Source organism: Diceros bicornis, chromosome 4 (genome assembly GCF_020826845.1).
Source record: "Diceros bicornis minor isolate mBicDic1 chromosome 4, mDicBic1.mat.cur, whole genome shotgun sequence".
In the NCBI taxonomy this organism is placed as follows: Eukaryota; Metazoa; Chordata; class Mammalia; order Perissodactyla; family Rhinocerotidae; genus Diceros; species Diceros bicornis.
The window spans coordinates 50,250,026-50,270,969 of record NC_080743.1 but is presented as its reverse complement, the minus strand read 5'-3'; the positions used below and the strand labels follow the sequence as shown (position 1 = coordinate 50,270,969).

General features: G+C 38.6%; 1 protein-coding gene across 1 annotated transcript in view; it reads left to right on the top strand.

Moving 5' to 3' along the window:
- The window catches only part of SPAG17 (sperm associated antigen 17), a 194,160-nt gene that overhangs the window by 150,663 nt on the left and 22,553 nt on the right, over positions 1-20,944 (top strand). Inside the window, exons 30-42 of the mRNA XM_058538916.1 lie at positions 2,898-3,042; positions 4,918-5,072; positions 6,196-6,384; positions 8,123-8,268; positions 8,638-8,768; positions 10,561-10,688; positions 12,523-12,705; positions 13,668-13,781; positions 14,316-14,361; positions 16,311-16,410; positions 16,598-16,645; positions 19,286-19,385; positions 20,129-20,231. Of these exons, the coding sequence (XP_058394899.1) occupies positions 2,898-3,042; positions 4,918-5,072; positions 6,196-6,384; positions 8,123-8,268; positions 8,638-8,768; positions 10,561-10,688; positions 12,523-12,705; positions 13,668-13,781; positions 14,316-14,361; positions 16,311-16,410; positions 16,598-16,645; positions 19,286-19,385; positions 20,129-20,231 (1,588 nt within the window). The remainder of the gene's footprint in view (positions 1-2,897; positions 3,043-4,917; positions 5,073-6,195; positions 6,385-8,122; positions 8,269-8,637; positions 8,769-10,560; positions 10,689-12,522; positions 12,706-13,667; positions 13,782-14,315; positions 14,362-16,310; positions 16,411-16,597; positions 16,646-19,285; positions 19,386-20,128; positions 20,232-20,944) is intronic.

Genomic DNA, 20,944 nt, shown 5'->3' with positions numbered 1-20,944 from the left:
AGAGTCAGAATGTGGCCCCCAAGGTTGCATTCCAGATCCCACGTGCTTAACCACTACACATATAAGAGCCAAAAAACTGCATGATTATATGAAACAAAATTGAAAATAAACATTTTTTTCACACCACCCGACATGAAGTATCACATTTTAGAGAGTAGGGCACTGGCCTCGTGGTGAGGCAGACCTGGTTTTGAACCCCAGCCACATTCCTTACTAGACGTACGATTTTGGACAAGTTTCTGATATGGGTTTCCTTATTCTTAAAATGGAGATAATAGTCATTACCTGAAATAGTTGGGAAGATTAACACCAGATCCGACACTATCAGGTGTTCAGTAAATATTCTTTCTATTGTGTTCTTACCACCACTAAGAATAATGATTATCCCACTCTATGGTGACCAGAAAATGTCAATGTTTTGTGGTGTTATGAAATGTTTGAATAATTCTAAATAATAAAATGTAAATATCTATAGTAGATAAAGAGCTAGTATTAATCATTGCTAACTTGATGACCAAGTATTAAGCATTTTACCAGCATCATCTCATTTAATCCACATAACATCCCTGAAGGAGAAACTAGTGTTGGCTCCATTTTGCAGATGAGGAAACTAGAGCACAGAGGGGTTAGGCGATTTGCCTAAGTTACCCAGCCATCAGTGGAGCCAGGATTTGAACTCAGGCATCTTAACTCCAGAGCTCACACTCTCAGCCGGGACATTCTACAGCAGTATTTCTCGTTATACACGCCTGGCTGAGTGTGGCAATGATAAGAACCTAAAATAATGATCAGCATGCATTTCTCTCTTAAATACAGTGATTTCTGCCTACTGTAAAGAGATGATAAGGTAATTATCACCTGCTCCCAATAGCCCTAGACATTTGAGTCAAAAAATAGCTGGCAAACTCACTCTTACAGTGACCTGGACTCTTCAGTGAAACCTTGTGTCCCTTATAGTTAGGACAGTACAAGTTAGAAAATATTCAATAATTAAAATATGTATTATATAATGTGCAATACTATTGTTGCTGGTTAGACTTTCCAGAAGCAAACCCTGACATGGAGTTTGGAGTGCAAGATATTTATTGGGGACACCATCTGTGAAAGGAAGGGGGAGGAAGCATGAATGGGCAGAGGCAGAAGCTGAGCTGTGGTACAGACCCGACAAAGCCTCGGTCAACCAGCAAGTGCTCAGGAGCCAGTATCACCTGTCCCAGTGTCCCAAGTCTGGTAGCAGGAACCAGATCGGTATACCCCTGCCTCACTCCGTCACTGGACGCCGCTGCCCTGGGACGATGTGAGGCAGGCAAAGCATCTCTGCGCTGCTGAGGCAGACGCGGAAGAGCTGAGAGCTGGAGGCTATTTGCTGACTGTCCTCCCCACAGCTGGAGAGCAAGTCCTTTTGTAAAGGGTGATCTGGGCCTTGCATCTCCATGTCTGCCACATCGATACACACACGCACATCTGGGGGTTTAGAGCTTCACTGGTCAACCACTTACCCACAGTATTTAAGGACCTGATTGTTCTTTCAGATTGAAGCACCTGCCATGACTGAGTTTTTCTGTGATGCCTACTCTAGTCCACATACTTAAAACCCTTCAGGACTACTTTGCCCCCCATGGGATAAAGGTGGAATTCCTTAATAGGGCTTAAAGCCGTCCTCAGTTTGGTCCCTTGCTCTAGCCTTGTCTCCCACCACTCTCCCCACTGCTCCCAGGGACCCTTTGTGTCTGGCACACCTTTCACCCCTGCTGCTCCTCTGCACTGACACACAAAATCCAGGTTCGGGCACTGCTCCCTCAGAGGGGAGCCAGACCACGTCAGATCCCTCACTACAGTCGCTCGAATGGCTCCTTTAACAACTTCTTTAATGACTGTCCTCCCTCTGGTCTGTAACTCCTAGAGGATAGGGATTTAAACTCCAGACTCACTCATCATCACCCCAGCACATATCACAGTTCGAAACACACAGCACCCTGTAAATCTGCATTCAGTTGGATTGCATTGGAATAAACCTGGAATATACTAGGTTGACAAAGTGACCACCCTTTGGCTTCCTGTCTTGGGTAATACAGCTATTTTCCTTCTTAGACCTTCTATCCATTTTCCACAGTAATACTCCCTACCAGAACAGAAGAGATTACAGGTTAAAATTAACAATCAAACTAACAGAACACAACAGGCTTTAATCTACAACTGCATTTACTCAGCTTTAGGGAAGGACACAAGACAGGAAATACAGCATGATCAGTGCAGCATCCTCACCCAACTGGGAGGCCCAGCAACAACCCAGAGGCACAGCTTCTTTTTCCCCTCAAGCCCATATGGGGCATGTATGGCAGCCGCAGACAGGGGCATATGAATGCGCGGATCAACTAGACAGAGAAGCCACAGCCTCTCTTCCCCACCAATCTTCATGTTCTGTTTGGATGACATTAGGCCGAGATCTGCAAGCCAACTCGTATCGCATGCAAGGCAGCCTCAGCATGCCATGCTTATCTTAAACCTGTAGTTTGCAAGGAAGCAGAACCTGGGCTCATTTTCCTGGACAGACCTGGGTCAGGCCAGTCCTGAGCTTAACTTTTTGCTCACAAATATGCGACGATGGAAGGAGCATCAGTTTTGAAGTCAGACAGCCTTAGTCCAATGCCAGCCCTGGCACTTGCTGAGTGACCTTGAGCAAGTTCCTGAACTTCTCTAAGTGCAAAGTTCCTCCTCTATAAAATGGGGATGTCATTGTCTGCCTCCCTGGATTGTTGTAAAGGTTAGATAGATCAAGTAGAGGAGTAAATCTTTCATTTAGAAGTAAATAACCAGGGTGTTAATGATATTCAATGGGGCATAAAAATAAACGCCCCTTATGACCAAATGACTGTGCTCTGCCTTTGTATGTTCAGGTTATGACAACTCGAGAGGACAAAGTGGTCATTGTTGAAAAGAAGGATGGTACTCGGATCGTGGATCATGCTGATGGTACCAGAATCACAACGTTTTATCAAGTTTATGAAGATCATATTATTCCTCCAGATGATCAAGGAACAAGTAAGTTTTATTTTTCAAACATGTGACAATATTGTTAAGTCTTTAAAATAAGTAGAAACCTCACTTATTTTTGAACATACGTAAGAAAAATAATTTTTTAATGACTCACTCAACCAGAGAATACTTGTGCAGAGCAAAGCAGGGCCTATGAGGCCTTTTTATTAGGATCTTTATCCTCCACATACATGGGAGTAATAACAGCTCTAGTTGGCTGATGGATAGTAATAGTGCCTTTTCCATTTTCATCACTAAAAACCTACCGTCTGGATTGGCGGCAACTAAAAGTTAATGATCATGACTCAACTGTCCTGGATGTTAGCTCTCAAACCTGTTTCCTTTGATCCTTAAGGAATCTTATTTGCATAAAAAGGTGACCTCAGAGAGGTCTTCCTTCAATTCATAATTCGGAGCATGCCTCGCATCGTCAGAAAGGTGGTGTGTGAGAAAAGCAAGCTGCAGCTGCTAATTAACTGGAACCTGTTCAAAGAATCTAAAAGCCTGCCACCCTTCCTAACCTAAATTTAAACAAGATTTTTAAAGAAAAATCACTCCCTGACTACCTTTTCTTTAATTCCAGAGTTTGATGCATTAAATGCTTCATTGTCAAATTAGGTGCAAATGAATTGCCAAGTGAGTGGAAAAAGGGGAACCTTCATACCCTACTAGTTACAATGAAAATTTAAAAAGCCACCGGGAGAGCAATTTAACAATATCTAGTAAATTGAAAATGCGCATTTCATGTGAGGCACTACTTACTTCTGGGTATTTATAGAAAGACACTCTTACACATTTGCACAAGGAAACAGGTGCACAGGTGCTACTTGCAACACCGAGTATAATATTAAAATATTGGGAAAACATAAATGTCCATCAACAGCAGAAACAGCAGAATAGAAAAATAAAATGTGGTATATTCCTACAAAGGAATACTACACCTCAGAGATATTGCAGGTTTGGTTCCAGATTACGGCAATAAAGCAAATAGCGCAATAAAGTGAGTCACACAAATTTTTTGGTTTCCCAGTGAATATAAATGTTATGTTTACACTATACTGTAGTCTATTAAGTGTGCAATAGCATTATGTCTAAAAAAACAATGTACATACCTTAATTAAAATATACTTTATTGCTAAAATATGCTAACCATCATCTGAGCCTTCAACAAGGCATAATCTTTTTGCTGGTGGTGAGTCTTATAAAAAACACATTATCTGTGAAGTGCAATAAAGCAAAGCACAATAAAACAATGTATGCCTGTACAGCGGTTAAAAGGAATGAAGTACACACACATATGCATATATACACACACATATATATCAAGATGGCTAAAGAGCTCAAAACAATGTTAAGTTAAAAAGAATGATACATGGAGTAATACACAACTTATGCAAATTTAAAGCACACAAAATATTAGACATTTTTTTATACACATATTTATATAAAATTATAAAAATGGATTGCTAGAGAAGTGAATAAACTCAGAGATAAGGAGAAAAGTGAACCTCGACTTTATGTATTTTTCTCCTACATACATATGAAAAATGTTGAAGCAAATATGGCAAAATATTAACAAGTGTAAATTGGTGAGTATATGAGCAGTTAAATTATATTTTATGCTTTCTGGATGATTTCAATTTCTCAAAATAAAAAAAGTAGTGAGAAAAAACAGCACACTAAATTAAGAAGAGTTATTCTGGAAGATTACTCTGCATTGACAGGGAGAGTAGACCACACTCCAGCTCTGTGGAGTGAGTTCTCAGCACTCAGTCTCGACTCCTGGTCCAGGCAGCCAGGAGACAGGAGCAAACCAGCAGGCAGGCGCAGTTCCCAGTGTGTGCGTCCTGTCAGATCGGCTTACCTTGTCTCTGCTTGCAGCCGAGGGTCCTCGGACTGTCACCAGGCAGGTGAAGTGCATGCAGATAGAAAGCTCACACTATGCCACTGTCATCACCAACTGCGAGGACAGTAGCTGCTGTGCCACCTTTGGGGATGGGACGTCTATTATTGCAAAGCCACAGGGAACATACCAGGTAGGTCTGGGGCGAAACGAGGAGTGCCAAAGATGAGTGTCCATTTGACTAAGAAAACCCACCTCTCTGGGGCAGGGAACATTCCTGCCATGTGGACGGCTGTTGCTCTCTTGTCTCATCTGATCTTAGAACACCCTCAGGGCCGGCCCCGTGGCTTAGTGGTTAAGTGCGCGCGCTCCGCTACTGGCAGCTCCGGTATGGATCCCGGGTGCGCACCGACGCACCGCTTCTCCGGCCATGCTGAGGCCGCGTCCCACATACAGCAACTAGAAGGATGTGCAGCTATGACATACAACTATCTACTGGGGCTTTGGGGGGAAAAAAAAAGGAGGAGGATTGGCAATAGATGTTAGCTCAGGGCCAGTCTTCCTCAGCAAAAAGAGGAGGATTAGCATGGATGTTAGCTCAGGGCTGATCTTCCTCACAAAAAAAAAAAAAAAAGAACACCCTCAGTCAATCTCACCCATTTCTCAATCTCTTTCTATTTATTCACCTTCTTTTTACAATCCATTCCAGAAAAACATTGTCCTGCTTGTTTTACAATGCTTTGGTATTTTCTGATCAAGATTATAAAGCAGAGTGTATCTGTTGGGGATCCTCTGTGTGGTAGGCAGTAGGCACTGTGGGTGTTAGAAGCATTCAGGTGATCTGGCTTGTGCTCACCAGACCAGCCTCACCTCCTGCCACTCTACCCTCATTCTCACTCTCTCGTCCTTCCCACCTCCACAGCTTTTGACCCTCTTGAAGATGCTTCTTGCCCAAGAACATAAAGGATTCCAAACATTTTCAATAGGGCCAAGTGTGTTTCCTTCATTTAAAATATATTTTTATTTTATATTAAATATCTAAAATAAGAAGGCACATGGTAATTACTTGGAGGAGACATTAAAATCAGTAGATAAAATATGAGGACACAGGAGAAATTACATCCTAATTATTGTTTGCCTCCCTATCAAGTAGTCCTTCCCAAACTTTAAGTCCTCTCTTGGGTCGTGTTTTCTTCCTGGAAACACAGTTTGTGGCTGAGATCTATGGATAATTTTTCCCTTACAATGACTTTCTAAATCCCTCAAAATTGAACAGGAAATTTTTTTTAATTCCTCTCTTTCTGTTACCCTTTCAGGTGTTACCTCCAAACACAGGCTGTCTTCATATTGATAGGGACTGTTCAGCTATATATTGCCATGAATCAAGCAGTGATATATACCATCCTTTCCAAAAACGTGAGCAGCTGCGAACTAGCAGGTACATCATGAAGCACACATCAGAGATTATCTGTGAGGTCCTGGATCCTGAGGGAAACACCTTTCAGGTAAAGTGCATCATTAGTATGAAGAGAGGGGCTGTGGCTCTGCCTCTGAGGTATTTCACACTAGACAGCTTCTACGCAGCTTTTTATCTTAGCTGCCTTGGGATTAGTTACCCACTGACTGCCAATATTTTGGGCAAGCAGTAAGGAATGTCAATATCTTTGATTCTTAAGTGTACTTCCAAAGGGGATAGCCCAAGCCCAACCATTTGGATGGTAGAAATGTTAAAACCAAATAAATAGTCAGAACAGAAGGGAAGAAACATTACTAAACATCTAAAAATAATGCCAACAGAAAGGAATGATATAAGAGGGGCCTGTATCCAGGTTAAAGTAAGAGCAAATACATGGCGCAGCAGGCAAGTCTGTTTGACAAGGCAGAGAATCCATGGTGAGAAGTATCAATTAGTGAGGGTTCTCGTAGGGTTGAAGATGGGGAGTTGAGAAGCCCGGAGAGGTGCTTAGCTATTCTATGGTAGGGCTCTATCTTCTGTTTCTCTGTCCCTCGATAATACAACTATCCTCTTACCTCTAGACCAGGCATTGGCAAGCCATGGTCACTTGTTCATATAGGCCCATGAGCTAGAAATGGTTTTTACGTTTTTAAATGGTTGGAAAAAATCAAAAGGAGAAGAATATTTCATGACACATAAAAATTATAGGAAGTTCAACTTTCAGTGCCATTATGAAGTTTTATTGGAACACAGCTATGGTCTTTGTTTATATATCGTATATGGCTGCTTTTGCATATAATGGCAGAACTGAGTACTTGCAACAGAAACTGTATGGCCTACAAACCCTAAAATATTTATTATCTGGCCCTTGACAAAAAAATGTTTGCCAATCTCTTCTCTAGGAACTTATCTTTTTTTTCACTCCTCACTCAACAGTGGAATTTCATGTATCAGCTAGCTGGTGGTGAAATTATTTTTTAGATTTGGAACCATACTTTGTTTTGAGTATCCAACTTCTTTTTGATATGCAGACGAGCCTCGATCCAGCTCATTTTTTCTGTGCTAGGTAAATGAGACTCTTTACAGCATGAGTTCATGCTGCTAACAAATTTCAATTTACATTGAATTGACATTGAAATTTAAAGCCCCAAACCCTCTAGGGTGGAACACATGGGTCATCCAAGCCAAGCATTCTTCTAGACATTGATGCTCTTTTTGGGCATCCCCTTCAGCAGTCTTTCAACCCAAACCACACTCCTTCCTGGAGAGACTCATGCCACATCTAGAGAGTAGCAATGGCTAAAACATTTCTTCTCACATTAGTGCTAAAATCTGTTTCTGTATGTAGTCTATTCATGGAATCACAGAATATAAACCTCTTCCATACTATCACTCTTTTAATATTTCAAGATAACTATGACATGAGTAGCCATTCCTCCGTGTTTAAATTCCCAGTTCCTTGAACTAATCCTCAGAAGATAAGGTTTTTGAGTCCCATGCCACCCTAGTCACCTTCCTCTGAATGTATTCTGAGGAAGGAATGTATTCTGTATTTGCCTTCCAGTTTGTCTTCATAGTCTAAGTTTGATTTGTGCGTGGAGACGTGCTACTAGATTTTCACTTTTATTAAAGCAATCTATACTTAGTGAACAATACTTTACAAATAAATATCCCAGATTTTCTGAATATACCAAAAGATCACCTGCTTTCTCAAATGGGATCAGCAGAAATGTAAGCTCTATGGCATTTTTTTTTTCGTTTAGTTGCTAATATACTTTGTCCCTTAGGTCATGGCTGATGGTAGCACATCAACTCTGCTACCTGAAAACAGTTTGGAAGATGATCTAAATTCAAAAACTGAAGGCTATGATACTTTATCATCTATTCACCTTCATAAAAATCATCTGCAAATCTATGGTGAACATGTCCCCAGGTAAAATGATGAAAATAATACCATGACTTTTACTTTTTTGTGTGTGTGTATGTGAGGAAGATCAGCCCTGAGTTAACATCCGTTGCCAATCCTCCTGTTTTTGCTGAGGAAGATTGACCCTGAGCTAACATCCATGCCCATCCTCCTCTACTTTATATGGGATGCCGCCAGAGCATGGCTTGACAAGCAGTGTGCGCGTGCGCGCCCGGGATCCGAACCTGCAAACCCCGGGCCACCGAAGAGGAGCACGCTCACCCAACTGCTTGCGCCACCGGGCCAGCCCCATCATGACTTTTACTTTTAATTCCAAGTTCAAGGAGCATTGTAACTGAATACTCGAAGTGATTAGATTTTTATTTCTTCAAATAGGTTTTTTGTTATCTATGCCGATGGGTCAGGAATAGAACTTCTTCGAGACAGTGACATAGAAGAATACCTATCCTTGGCATATGGAGAATCAACCACTGTAGTTCTTCAGGAACCAGTACAAGAACAGCCGGGTAGAGAACCCAGACTATCTGACACTCACTGTATCCCTTCACCAACTCTCATCCTCCTATCCAGCGCACCCCGGTGCCATCTCTTCTTTTTCCCATTTGCTCACTTTTCAGCTCTACTTTCCCCTTGGCCATGTCAACCTACGTATACAGTTATTTATGTTCATACCAAACTTTATCTGAGCATCAACCTATGTAAACTGTGTGTTAGTTCCTCTTCTACCTATAAGCAGATTTGTATCTATGTTTAGGTACATTAGGTATGTACCTAGGTTCCTATTTATGTGTTCATTTCATCTTGGTAGGAAAAAACAAAGAAAAGTAAGATATCTCTTGTAAATTTATTTTTTGTCATTTTGAAGGTGTTGCCTTGATGAATTTAATATAATAAGAAAAGAAAGTACATTTGATGTGTGAGTTAGAAAGCCAACCTGAAATATAGTATAAGTTCTATGCCATGATCATTGGTCATTTATATTATTTTCATCAATTTCAAAGAAATCAGTGTGTGACTAAAGGTTAGAGGCACATATTGTATTAAATCAGAACCAACACTGTGTGAATTATGTGTATTTAAACATAGATATAAACTTGCATGTTATCTGTGTACCGAACCAATATGTCTAGGTTCATGTGTGTGTTTCTTTTTTATCTTTTCTCTGGTTGGTGGGATATATTTTGTGCTCCTTTATGAATATGCCTGCATTTCTGTGCACTTATATCTTTTAGTGTATCAGTGCACATGTGCATGATGTGCTATACTAAACCTTGCTCTTTATCTGTGAATATGGAGAGGGAGGCACTCTGACTGCTTGTGCAGTGCATATGTGGAACTACAGGAGAATAAGAATTCATCTCAAATTGCTTTGTTAGCCAATCATTTAACTAGCATCTACTTGATGACCCACCATGTGCCAAATACTGGCTAGGTGTTGTTAGGAATACAATGGTGAGCTAAGACAACATGGACTCTGCTTTTATAGAGCTTAGAGTTTAATGAGAGAGATAGGCATTAATTATATAGTCACACAATTTATGATTATAAATTGAGATAAGGTCTATGAAGGAAAGGAATATGGCTCTATGAGAGCATCTAACAGAGGAACCTGATATAGTCTAGAAGGCTTCCCTGAAGACCCTGGAGCCAAGAGTTAGTGGATAAGTAGGAGTTAATTGAACTAGGAGAGAAAGCTCTCTTGGAAAGGAGAACACAAAGCAGGAAGCATAAAGCATTGTAGAATGGGAAAAAAGGCCAATGTAGCCTAAGCACAGAAAGGAAAATGGTGCTAGTTGAGTCAGGGGTGAGAAAATGTTGTCTTCAGTTTTATCCTGTGAGCAATGGGAAGTCAAAGAAGAGTTGAAATCATGGATGAACATACTCAGGCACCCTGATGGCTGGGGGAGGTTCATCCACAGAGCAGATATGTGTAAAAAAGGTAGTTGTTTCTGTAGTCCAGAACAGGATGTCTCTGAGGCAAATGATCTCAGGGAGGGCAGTGGAGAGGGAGGAAGTAGATGAACTCAAGAAATGCTTAGTGGTAGAACTGACAGGACTTGCATGTGGTTGTTGAAGGACAGAGAGTTGTTGGTTAATAATTTCAGGTGACCTAAATTCAGTCTCCAGGTGTTACAGTGACTAAAAGCCTCACTTTTCTTGTTAGATTGTAATGTCCTTAAGCATAATCACTGTGTCTCACTTATCAAAAAATGTTTGTTGAATTTAGTGAATACTTACTGAATTTCTCAGAATATTTTTGATGGAGAAATGATCCTCTGATAACTCCCTTTGAACTAGGTGCCCTGAGCATCACTGTCCTTCGCCCTTGTCATGAAGCATCACCATGGCTAATGAAGAAAGAATTAGATACAATTGTTCCTCCCAATCTCCAGTCAAGATCATGGGAGAAATTTCCCTCAGTTGAGGTATAAATTTTTCTGCTGAAAAGTCAGTATATTTGCATATCCATCAGTCAATGGACCAGAGTCTCAGGTCTTCTCCCATATATTCACATTTTCATTCATATGTAAATTGTTAATGGGCTCAAGGAGTTTTATATTTGAAGATTTTAACATTTGTAGATTTTAGAGAAATACACCTGACTAGCTAATCTCAGTTCTCTTTCTTTTACCCTGCATTGCAGTCTTGAACATCTTCCTATAATATGAAAATATCCACTCTGAGTGACCCATGTTACACCTCTCCTGCCATGGAATTACTGATATTATGCAATACAGAAATATTCCTTTCTCTCATTTCTTACTTGTTAGTTTCAAGACACAATTTTTGGTCTTTCACTCTTCTTTTTTCCTTAATTTATTAATGCACAAACTGAGTATATAAGAATAAGGATTTATAATGAATATGATGAATAATGAAGGATTATACGCAGAGATTTGCAACTACAATGTTAAAAAGTAAACATTGTAATTATGTCAGATTAGGAAGCCCCACCTAAAGTTTTTTTAAATAATGAAAGAAAATATCTTGAGCAAGAATTGTGAAATCTTGCATCTTTCAAGTGTTGCCATTTCATTTTGCAAGCAAGTTATATAATATGTCCAGCATATTGTCAGACATTAAATTATTAAATCAGTGAAGACATTGATGATATGATCAGAGAGGGATACTAGTGTTAAGTGAAGAGGATAATGTTTTTGAGTTATGATGATTTTTGCTTCCCTACAGTCTTGTAATAGCAGAGGCACAAACAATGAACACTTCAGATGACAAAGACCTCCTAGCCCTGTATTTTAATTTGGTGACTATAATCAGCATGATGAGTGAAGGTTATCTAAATTCTAGTCCTGACTCTATCGATTATTATTGTGGGATTTGGGACTAGTCACACTGGACCTCTATTTCCTTATCTGAAAAATGAAAAGGCCACACCAAATGGCTCACTGAGGCTATATCCAAGTTGAAAGTACTGTGTTATGACAAATAATACGCCACATCTGAGATTAATGAAGGAATTTCATTCTCTTCCTCTGAAACTCCTAGGCTCTGACCCTCTATGCCCGGTAGAAGTGGCTCAGCCCAGGCAAGGCCCCGAGTGGTTATCATTGACCAGGCCTTGGACACTGAATAACAATTTAAAATGCAGCACATCAGACACACTTCAGGACATAAGGCATCAAAGCACACCACTCCTGAAAATCAATTACAAGGATAATGTAGAGATGTGAGTCTACTCTAAGGCAGATATTTCTGCCCAAGAGATCCTGGGAAGATCTGGAGGCATGCTTAATCTAGAGTGAGCTCAAAGACCACCCAGATCTATGGGATGATTTCTCTCCCAAAGAATCTCTCTAGGTCAAAATGCATATGGAACCAGAAAGTTAAAGACTGCTTAATTCCAAGTCTCTTAGGTTGCCTGTGGGTTTTAAGGAATAGTCACATGCATTTGGCGTAAACAAGGCTGCTGCTACTGTATTACCGTGGCACAGCATTGCTTAGCCCTCCACTAAATGCTATCCAGTGGGACATCATGCCACAGCGTTTTAAAATATACAGATTCTTGGTAACAAATATAAAGAGGAAAGCTTGCCCAGTTCTGTTCCCAATTTTCCTTATATTTGCAAAACTTTTCGAGAGCAGGGATCATTTTTTTTCCACTGTTGTATTGCCTAACAAGTGGTTCCTAGCATAGCGGCTACATAATAAGTACTCAGTAAAAAAAAAAAAAAAAAAAGAACAATTCTTATGTTAAAACATTCTGATTTCTTTGGTGATTGTTTTGCTTTCTTTTGTTAACAGAAAAAAACTCCAGGACCTCCCTTTGGCACTCAGATTTGGAAGAGCTTTAACACTGAGCCCAAACAGCTAGCGAGTGCCTCAGCCCCTATACTCAAGAGCCCCGAAGTGTTACAGATACGCCAGTTCATCCAGCACGAGGTCATAAAGGATGAGGTGAAACTAAAGCTTCAGATTTCCCTTAAGGTAATGGAATCCAGGAAATCTGACCCAAAAGAATCAGGAACAGAACAATCATTCCTCTTGGTTTCCTGAGGAACCTGAAATTATGTAATTCTACCAATATTTATCTAATGCAATACATGAATGTCAATCTTCCAGAGAGTAGGAGGTTGACAGGTAGAACATACTTAATGGTTCCCACAAGGTATAGGAAGTATTGAGGCCCTCCAAGACATTAAGAAGATAAGTAACTTTTATATGTGATTGTTAGATAAAGTCCTCCTTCTTTCTACTATATGGAAAACTGGTCTAGAGACTTCTGGAAAAAAGTAGAACTGCATATTAATCTGATACTTGTCCATGGAAGAAAAGGAGTGTTGGTTTTGGGAAATGGTCTAAGAATTTGAAATATACAGTTAATTGTATGAGCATAACTATAACATTTCGCTGTCTAGTTTGTTAACTCCATCAGAATAGGGATTATATGTGTTTTGTTTATGGTTATATACCCAGCACCTGGCATAGAGCAGGGGACCATTATTTATGGAAATGGATCAAATATTTATGGAGGCAGTAAAGTATATTTCTCTTGGAAGCAAAGTCATGGACTAAGCAACTTATGTTCGTAGATAGAATCATAAAGACTATCCCTGGAAAGGACTCAAGAAATCATCTAACGCAACTCTGTCCATTTTATTGATGACGACACTGGAGCACAGAACAAGAAGCCGGCCTCTCTGCGGTCCTCATACAGTTCTATTATCCTGTGACCTTGAAAGCTTTGCTTGTGGACTTTTCAGGTCTTTGCTTATTAACATTTTAAGGAAAGGGCTTTCCAGATTCCTTGACCAGTAACTGGTTGTTGAGCATTGTGAACTTATATATTCTTCATCTTTTTGTAATATTTCAAGTTGATGTTGACTATTTTGATGTCTCTCACTACTTTATTTCAGTTTTTATTGATTTATTTTATTCTGCTGATTTAGGATTATATAAACCATATTCTAAAGAAAGAAGATGAGCTACAGGAAATGACAGTTAAAGATTCCAGAACTGAGGAGGAGAGAGGCAACGCTGCAGATCTCCTCAAGCTCGTTATGGTGGGAAAAAAATGTTTTATATACCAATGTTTTTATTATTGTTTCAATATTAGATGCTTCAAGACAAAATGTTATAAATAATAGTTGTTTCTGCCACTTATATGAAGCATTTGCTCCCTCCTTATAATTTCTTATTTCTGTGGAAATCTTATTCCTTCTATGTTGAATTTTCCAAATTCTTTTTAGGCTCTTCCCTAAGTCAAAAATAATCCTGAAGTCTCTTAAATAGAACTTTATGTGGTCTTCAGAGAAAGTGACATTCATTGAAATGGTGAATGAATTAATGAATGAAATAGGAAGGAGGAAGAAAAAGGAATTCTACAACTTAAAATGATTTCCATTTTCAGAAATTTGTTAAGTGAAAGGAATGACTACGAAAAATCAAATAAATTTTGTATTGGCATTAAAAAACTAATTCATCTTGTAGTAATTTCCCTAAAAGATCAATTTGAGCACATAAAGAATGCTTCTAAACAAAGTCAATTTTGTATGTAATATAATCATCATCGTTAAGGAATTCTATCTTCATTTCAGTCTTTTCCTAAAATGGAAGAAACTACAAAAAGTCATGCTACTGAAGGTAAATACGCTTAATATTTTCTGCAAAATATTTACAGATTTCAAAAGAACAATCTTAAATATACTTCTCAGTCATTCTCTCACCTGATAGCAAAGTACCCTGTACATATTTCTGTTGTCATATTGGCTATGATGTATTGTAATGATTTATTTATACATTTTTTCTGCCTAAATTGTGAGATCCTTAAAAACTGTAATTGCCTCTGATTCATCTTTAACTTTCATCTGTTGAATGAAAAGTTGACATTTGATTTAAAAGTTGACATTTTATGTTAACCTCAACTTGTATTTAGAACATAGCTAAGATACAGGAAGGAAACAACCAAGCAACACTCTCCCTCAGCACACACATACAGACACACACACACACAGATGCATACGCACACAGAACTTTTGAGCTGCTACACTGTTTTATACTATATGTAGGTCAAGCCGTCTACCTTGGAAGATATCCTCAATCAAAGCATATTTATTTTGGGATATATGCAGCCCCACAAAACTTGGTTATGTGGTTTCATAGTTCATAGTAGACAAGCAGTGGAGAATTTGGTGGTTTGGGATTTTCTTTTCTTTTCTTTTCTATTTTAGCCATATGACAAAGGTCAGAAACTGGCAGCCATGGGCTTCATTCAGCCCACAGATATGTTTTGTGCGTCCCCCACAATGTTGACTTGCACAGTTGTTTTTGTTGTTTTAGTTTATCTGAATTTTTCTTCTCTTGAAATGTCACATTACCATATAGTGACATTTGGCTGAAGAAGATTAGCAGCTGCCCCTTTAGAATGACCATGAACAAAAGACTCCATCACAACCCCCAGTGTCTCCCTGTCCTTACACCGTGTTGTCACTGTTTTATGGGCAGCCTCTTATATTAGGGTTGCCAGATTTAGCAAATAAAAATAGAGAAGGCCCAGTTACATTTGAATTTCAGATAAACGACAAGTAATTTTTTTTTAGTATAAGTCTGTCCCATGTTATACTAAAAGAAAATTACTTGTCGTTTATCTGAAATTCAAATGTAACTGGATGCCCTATACTTTGTCTGGTAACCCTACCTTGTCGTGTTTGAATTTGTAACCTCTGGCATGAGAGAACAGTCACCATAGATGTAAATGTGCAGGTTGCCCAATAGTGAAGGACAAGGTAAACATATTTTTCAAACATATAAGCAAACAAACAGATGCAGGAGTCAAGCAGGATCTTGCACCCTTACAGCTCCCCCTGGCATACTAACAGTGGTGATCCTAAGTCAGCGTTCCCCAAAGTATTTCCTAAACACTGGTCTATGAAATGGCTCCACCAAAAATGAGTTTTATGATAAAGTAAGTTTGGATAATTCTGCATATTGCCTTATTTTCTGAGAGAGCCACATTAACTAATTAAGGGTGCAGAAAAGTCCTACAGTAACAAAACATATTTAACCTTGTATAAATCAGTGTTTCTCAAGCTCATATAAACATGCAACATGGAAATTTTTCTCATTTTTTAATCTCCTGTTAACACCCCACCAAGACCATGTTTTATGGAATAAACTGTGAGAATCACTGCCGAAATTATCCAACAATCATTGTACTATATTCAGATCCTTAGATTCATATTTTTTTAGGAAAACAATTTCAATAAAATAGTTAATTTTTTTTTAAGTTTTGGTGCTTCAGATATGAAGAAATTCAGTTAGCTAGAACGCTGATTGCCCTAATGATGTGGGACAAATGAGGTGTCACTACATTTTACATTTTGACTATACAATGTGTGTTTTCTAGTAGGATATTTCATGAAAGTTGTCTGATTTACTGTTATAATACAGCTTGGTCATGGAAATTCTAGTAAACACTTGATATATTAGATATAAGGCTCTTAGAAAATATCTCAAATGAGTAATTGGGTACTGGTTGTGTGTTGTGCTGTAAAGAAATGAGGATAAAAGTTTAAATGTATTTATTTTTAAAGTTGCAGCCCACTTAATCGATTTATTCAAGCAATCTTTGGCTATTGCTCCAGAACGTCCACCAGAAACATTTGGTACAGATTTCTTGGAAAAGAGATGGTGGTAAGCTGATCCAATAACGTGTTCCAATTAGTATCAAGCATGCAATAATTGAAACGGAGAGATGCGGGTGTCATAACTACGGGTGACAACGTCAATGTTAACAATTTATCGTACAGTGGTTGTTTTTCTTGTATTGTTTGCAAGCTGAGAGCATTGCACTTTTTCATCATACTTTTCTTTCGCACAGGCACACAGCAGAAGGAAAGCGCTGGAAAGAAAAGTTAGATAAAAAGAGGTAATTCTATCCTGAAGAATACACACGCATGTGAAAAGGCCCAGTTTTGGGAATCATAGATTTTTAGAGTGGGATAGATTGAAAGGTCCTACCATCCAGGGTCCCTGCTATTATTGAATTTCTTCTACATTTCTGCCATGTGGTCATTCAGCTTTTGTGTGATGAGGTCATTATGTCTTAAGGAAGCCCATTTGACCATCAAGTAGATTCTCTCCCTCTTATAAGCAAAAAAGTTCTCAGGTACTCTCTGTGCTTTGGTAATTCTAATATACTAATAAATATTCTAGAACTTAATGCAGAGTATAGTCATAAACATTCAAGGATTTTTATAATTCACATGAAGAATATGCTCTAAGCATTATGTGCTTTGGTTTTCTTTCAATCCTAGCAGAGGATTCCAACCCCAGCTCTCTTGACATAAAGAAAGGAAACCAGATATATTTATTGAGTATATAGTAGTACATATGGTACTGTTGTACACATTTGCATGGCTCCTCTCCAGAATGACTCCCAGGATGAATATGCATCTTAATAAAAGTGTCTGGGTTACCTTGTGGAATGTGTTGGAGAAGTGGTGAGATAAGACCTTAAGTCTCAGGCGCCACCCCTATATATAAGGTCAAGCTAGAAGATGCATACTGTCTCATGGAATATCTCTGTAAGGATTTCCAAGAGACTGGTGACAGTGATTGCCTGTAGGGAAAGAGATAGAGAGGTTAGGGGACAGCATGGGATGGAGACTTCCTTTTTATTATGTACCGTTTAATACTTTTTGAAGTATGTACATGTGTACCTGTTATCCATTCACATTTTTAAAAATTTTGAAACATTAACTATTTCAAATTTTAACCTATAGGTAGGTAATGGCAAGCCAAGGAAAGTTTTTGAAGAAGAAATTGAAATACATAATTAGATTTGTGTCATAGAAAGAGAAGTGTTGGCAACGTGGAAAATGGATTGGGGAGGAGGGTTAAGGAAGGAGAAAGTTTCAAGGGAATGGAAGGTGGTCAACAAATATCAGATGCTGTGGAAGACTCAGGAGGGAGAGTGAAAAGAGAGATTTGGGTTTATCAGTTGAAAAGTTTATTAACTTCCTTTCTGAGAACAGTTTTAAGAGAATGATAGGCAGTAGCCAGACTGCCATAGATTGATGAATGAATCTGGTGAGGCAGTAGAGATAAGATATATTAATGATAAATTCAAGTTATTTAGATAAAATGATATTTTGATTCAGCCAACATGTCTAGAGAGGCCGTCTCGTACAAGAGAAAGAGCACTGGTCTCAGAGCCAGCAGCCCTAGGGTCCGTTCCAAGCAGATTACTTACAGACTGGATGATGCCGGCTGCTTGTTTTACTCCTGTAAAATTTACTTCAGGAATTCAATTTGCTTATCTATAAAACGAGGATGACTGGACCCCTTATACCTAAGGTCCCTTTCAGCTCCCACATTGGGTGACTAACAGCTGATTAGCAAGTGCACATATCAAGATCGTGGGCTTGGAGGCATGCAACCTGGGTTTTAATTCAGACTTCGCCTCTTACTAGTTATGTGATTTAGCATGGGTTACTTAACTTCTCTACACCTTGATTTTTTTGACCAATAAAATGGGCATAATAATAGTAACTCATAGAGTTATTGTAACGTTAAATGTAAAGTACTCTGCAAAGCTCCTAGCATGCAATAAGCACTTAAAAATGAAAACTATTTCAGATAGGGTTAGGTTAAGCTGTATGTAACAGACAACCCCCAATCAGCGCTTTTACAAGAAAGAGTTTATTTTTCCTAATGTAAAAGAAGTCAGAAGTGGGCAGTCCATGGTAGGCAGTGCCATGACATCATTAGGAATTCGGATTCCTTCTTTTTATCTGTTCCATCATTGTTAGTACATGATTTCCAGCCTCAAAGTTGATTCGTGGTTGCAAAATGACTGCTGCTGCTACAGCCATTTCATCCATTTTTCAGAAAGTAGGAAAAGAGATGAGGCAATGACCAAGGAAAAGCCTCCCGGCTGAGTTGGCCTTCTTTAAAAACTATCTGGAGTATTACCCAGTGACTTCAGTTTACTTCTCTTTGCTCATCCCTATATACAGGGAAGGCTGGGAAGTGTAGTTTTAGCTGGTATATTGCCTCCCCAATATAAGGTTCTGATATTGGAACAACTAGCAGGATTATCATTGCTTTTAATTTACTTTGTAATCACTGATCACATTATTCATAAATTATTCCTCAGGTTTTAGTTTTTGTTGTTTGTTTGTTTGTTTACCACTGCTACTGAAATTATGGAAATCAGTAAAATCTAGCTGGCATTTAAACCTTAGAGAAGTGAAAGACACGCAGAAAGGTCAACCATGTGGTTTTTTGTCTTTTGAGATCAACTATAAAACCCAACTACCACCTGGTATCATTATTTCCTATCTTATATGAAAGTCTGATTTCTGAAGTAGGAAATGTGACTGATTCTAAAAGAAACAGAAAATGAACCAAAACAAGTTGACAAAAAAAGTGTCTGATGAGTAATTCTTATCAGTTTTACTGTTAGTGACCCCATATTCTATAGGATTTAGAGCTAAAACACAAGTAAATAACATTTTAAAATATTTTATGTCTTCTTTTGCACCATTATGGAAATATCAACCAGGAAGGAAATTGAAAAAACACAGAATTATCTAACGGAAATTCGGAACAGAGTATTATCTCCCTACTTCAAATCGGAATTGAGCACGTTATATCAGTCTCAGGTAATTGAATGTCATTAACAACAATAGAATAAGAGTCTTCATAAAAAGTTGATACAATGCAGATGTTATTATGTAACCTACTTATCCTCTTGTTTCTTTCCTACATCAACCTGACTGACTACTCATACCCTTCACGTCCATGTCCTTAACAGGCATATGAGAGAGAAGACTAATTCCAGGTTTTGCACCTTAGTTCTCTGCCAATGTATTACTACCACTCCACCTCCTTGCCTCGCATTATCACAATTAATTACCCTCTCCCATCTATTTTAAGCCCTTTTTTTGGGTCAAATTCTCCCTATTGATTATCCTCTGATACATCCCATTTTGAGGTTTTTATTCCTTTAAAATTCCCCCCCCCCCCAAAAGCTGCTGACAGCACTAGGATATTGTGAGTTCTTGGAAGCCCACGGAGGCACAACACTCCTCTCTTCTGTGAAACCTCGAAACTCTCAAGCAAAGTGAATATTTACATGTGTTCAGAACTCCCTGACTTCTGTGACAATTCCAGATGCTATTATTAACCAGAGGCTGCCTGAGAAAAAAATTATAGGAAATTATAACTAATTAACAAAATCTAGAATTGAGTTAATCCATCTCTTGAAAAACTTTTAGATGCAAACTTTATTTTCAGGGCCTTAAAAAATATGCTTTCATCATTGTTCATCAACTTAACATGCTGGTGGCAGTTACCTGTCAGCCATGCATAAGTCTAAAATAAGTCTTTTGTTTTTTCCTTTAAGTTTAATTATCTAGACACCCTTTCCAAAAAGTTGCCTCCTTTCACAAAGAAAGATGAAGATGCAAACAAAACAGCTGTTCAAACTACATCCAATCTTCAGCCAGGTAATGTGTTCGTGTAGCTCTTGTTCCTGTTAAGTGCTTCTTAAGTGAAAAATACCTAATAGTGCCTCTTAGAACATAACTAGTTCCTACTACCTTTTATCTCAGGAATAGCTAATAGCATAACCTTCTGTGACCTGTGTATTACAGATTTGACTGAGTTATATGAGGAAACCAAGATGTAAATAAAATTTAGTTTTTATCCTGTATGCTTAAAATTTACCTAAAAGCATTAAGAAGATCTCACTAAAAATCAAGGGAGCAATGAAAGGTTGTTGACTTCAGAACAGGGCATTCACATGGTCTAAAAGTATCACCTCACATACTACCTCCTAATTATAAGGAGGAAACATACCTTTACAGTGGACAGAGATGGCATTTTCCACCTTAGCCAAGTGACCACACTTCTACTTAATTGTGAAGCAAGTTAGAATTAGGCGCTTTCTCATCTAATGCAATATGAAGTGCCTAGGGGCTGTGTAGAATTCTTGCCAAAAATCCTTAACCTGAATTTAACCAAGAGGAAAAAATCAGAAAAATCCAGAATGTACACATTTTATAAGACAACTGGCCTGAACTCTTAAAAAAAGTCAATGTCATTAAAAGAAAAAAGAGGGGGTGATTGTTCTACGTTAAAAGAGGCATAAAAATGATATGCAATACATAAACTTTGGATGCTGGATTGAGGAAAAAAAACAGCTATGAAAGATATTTAG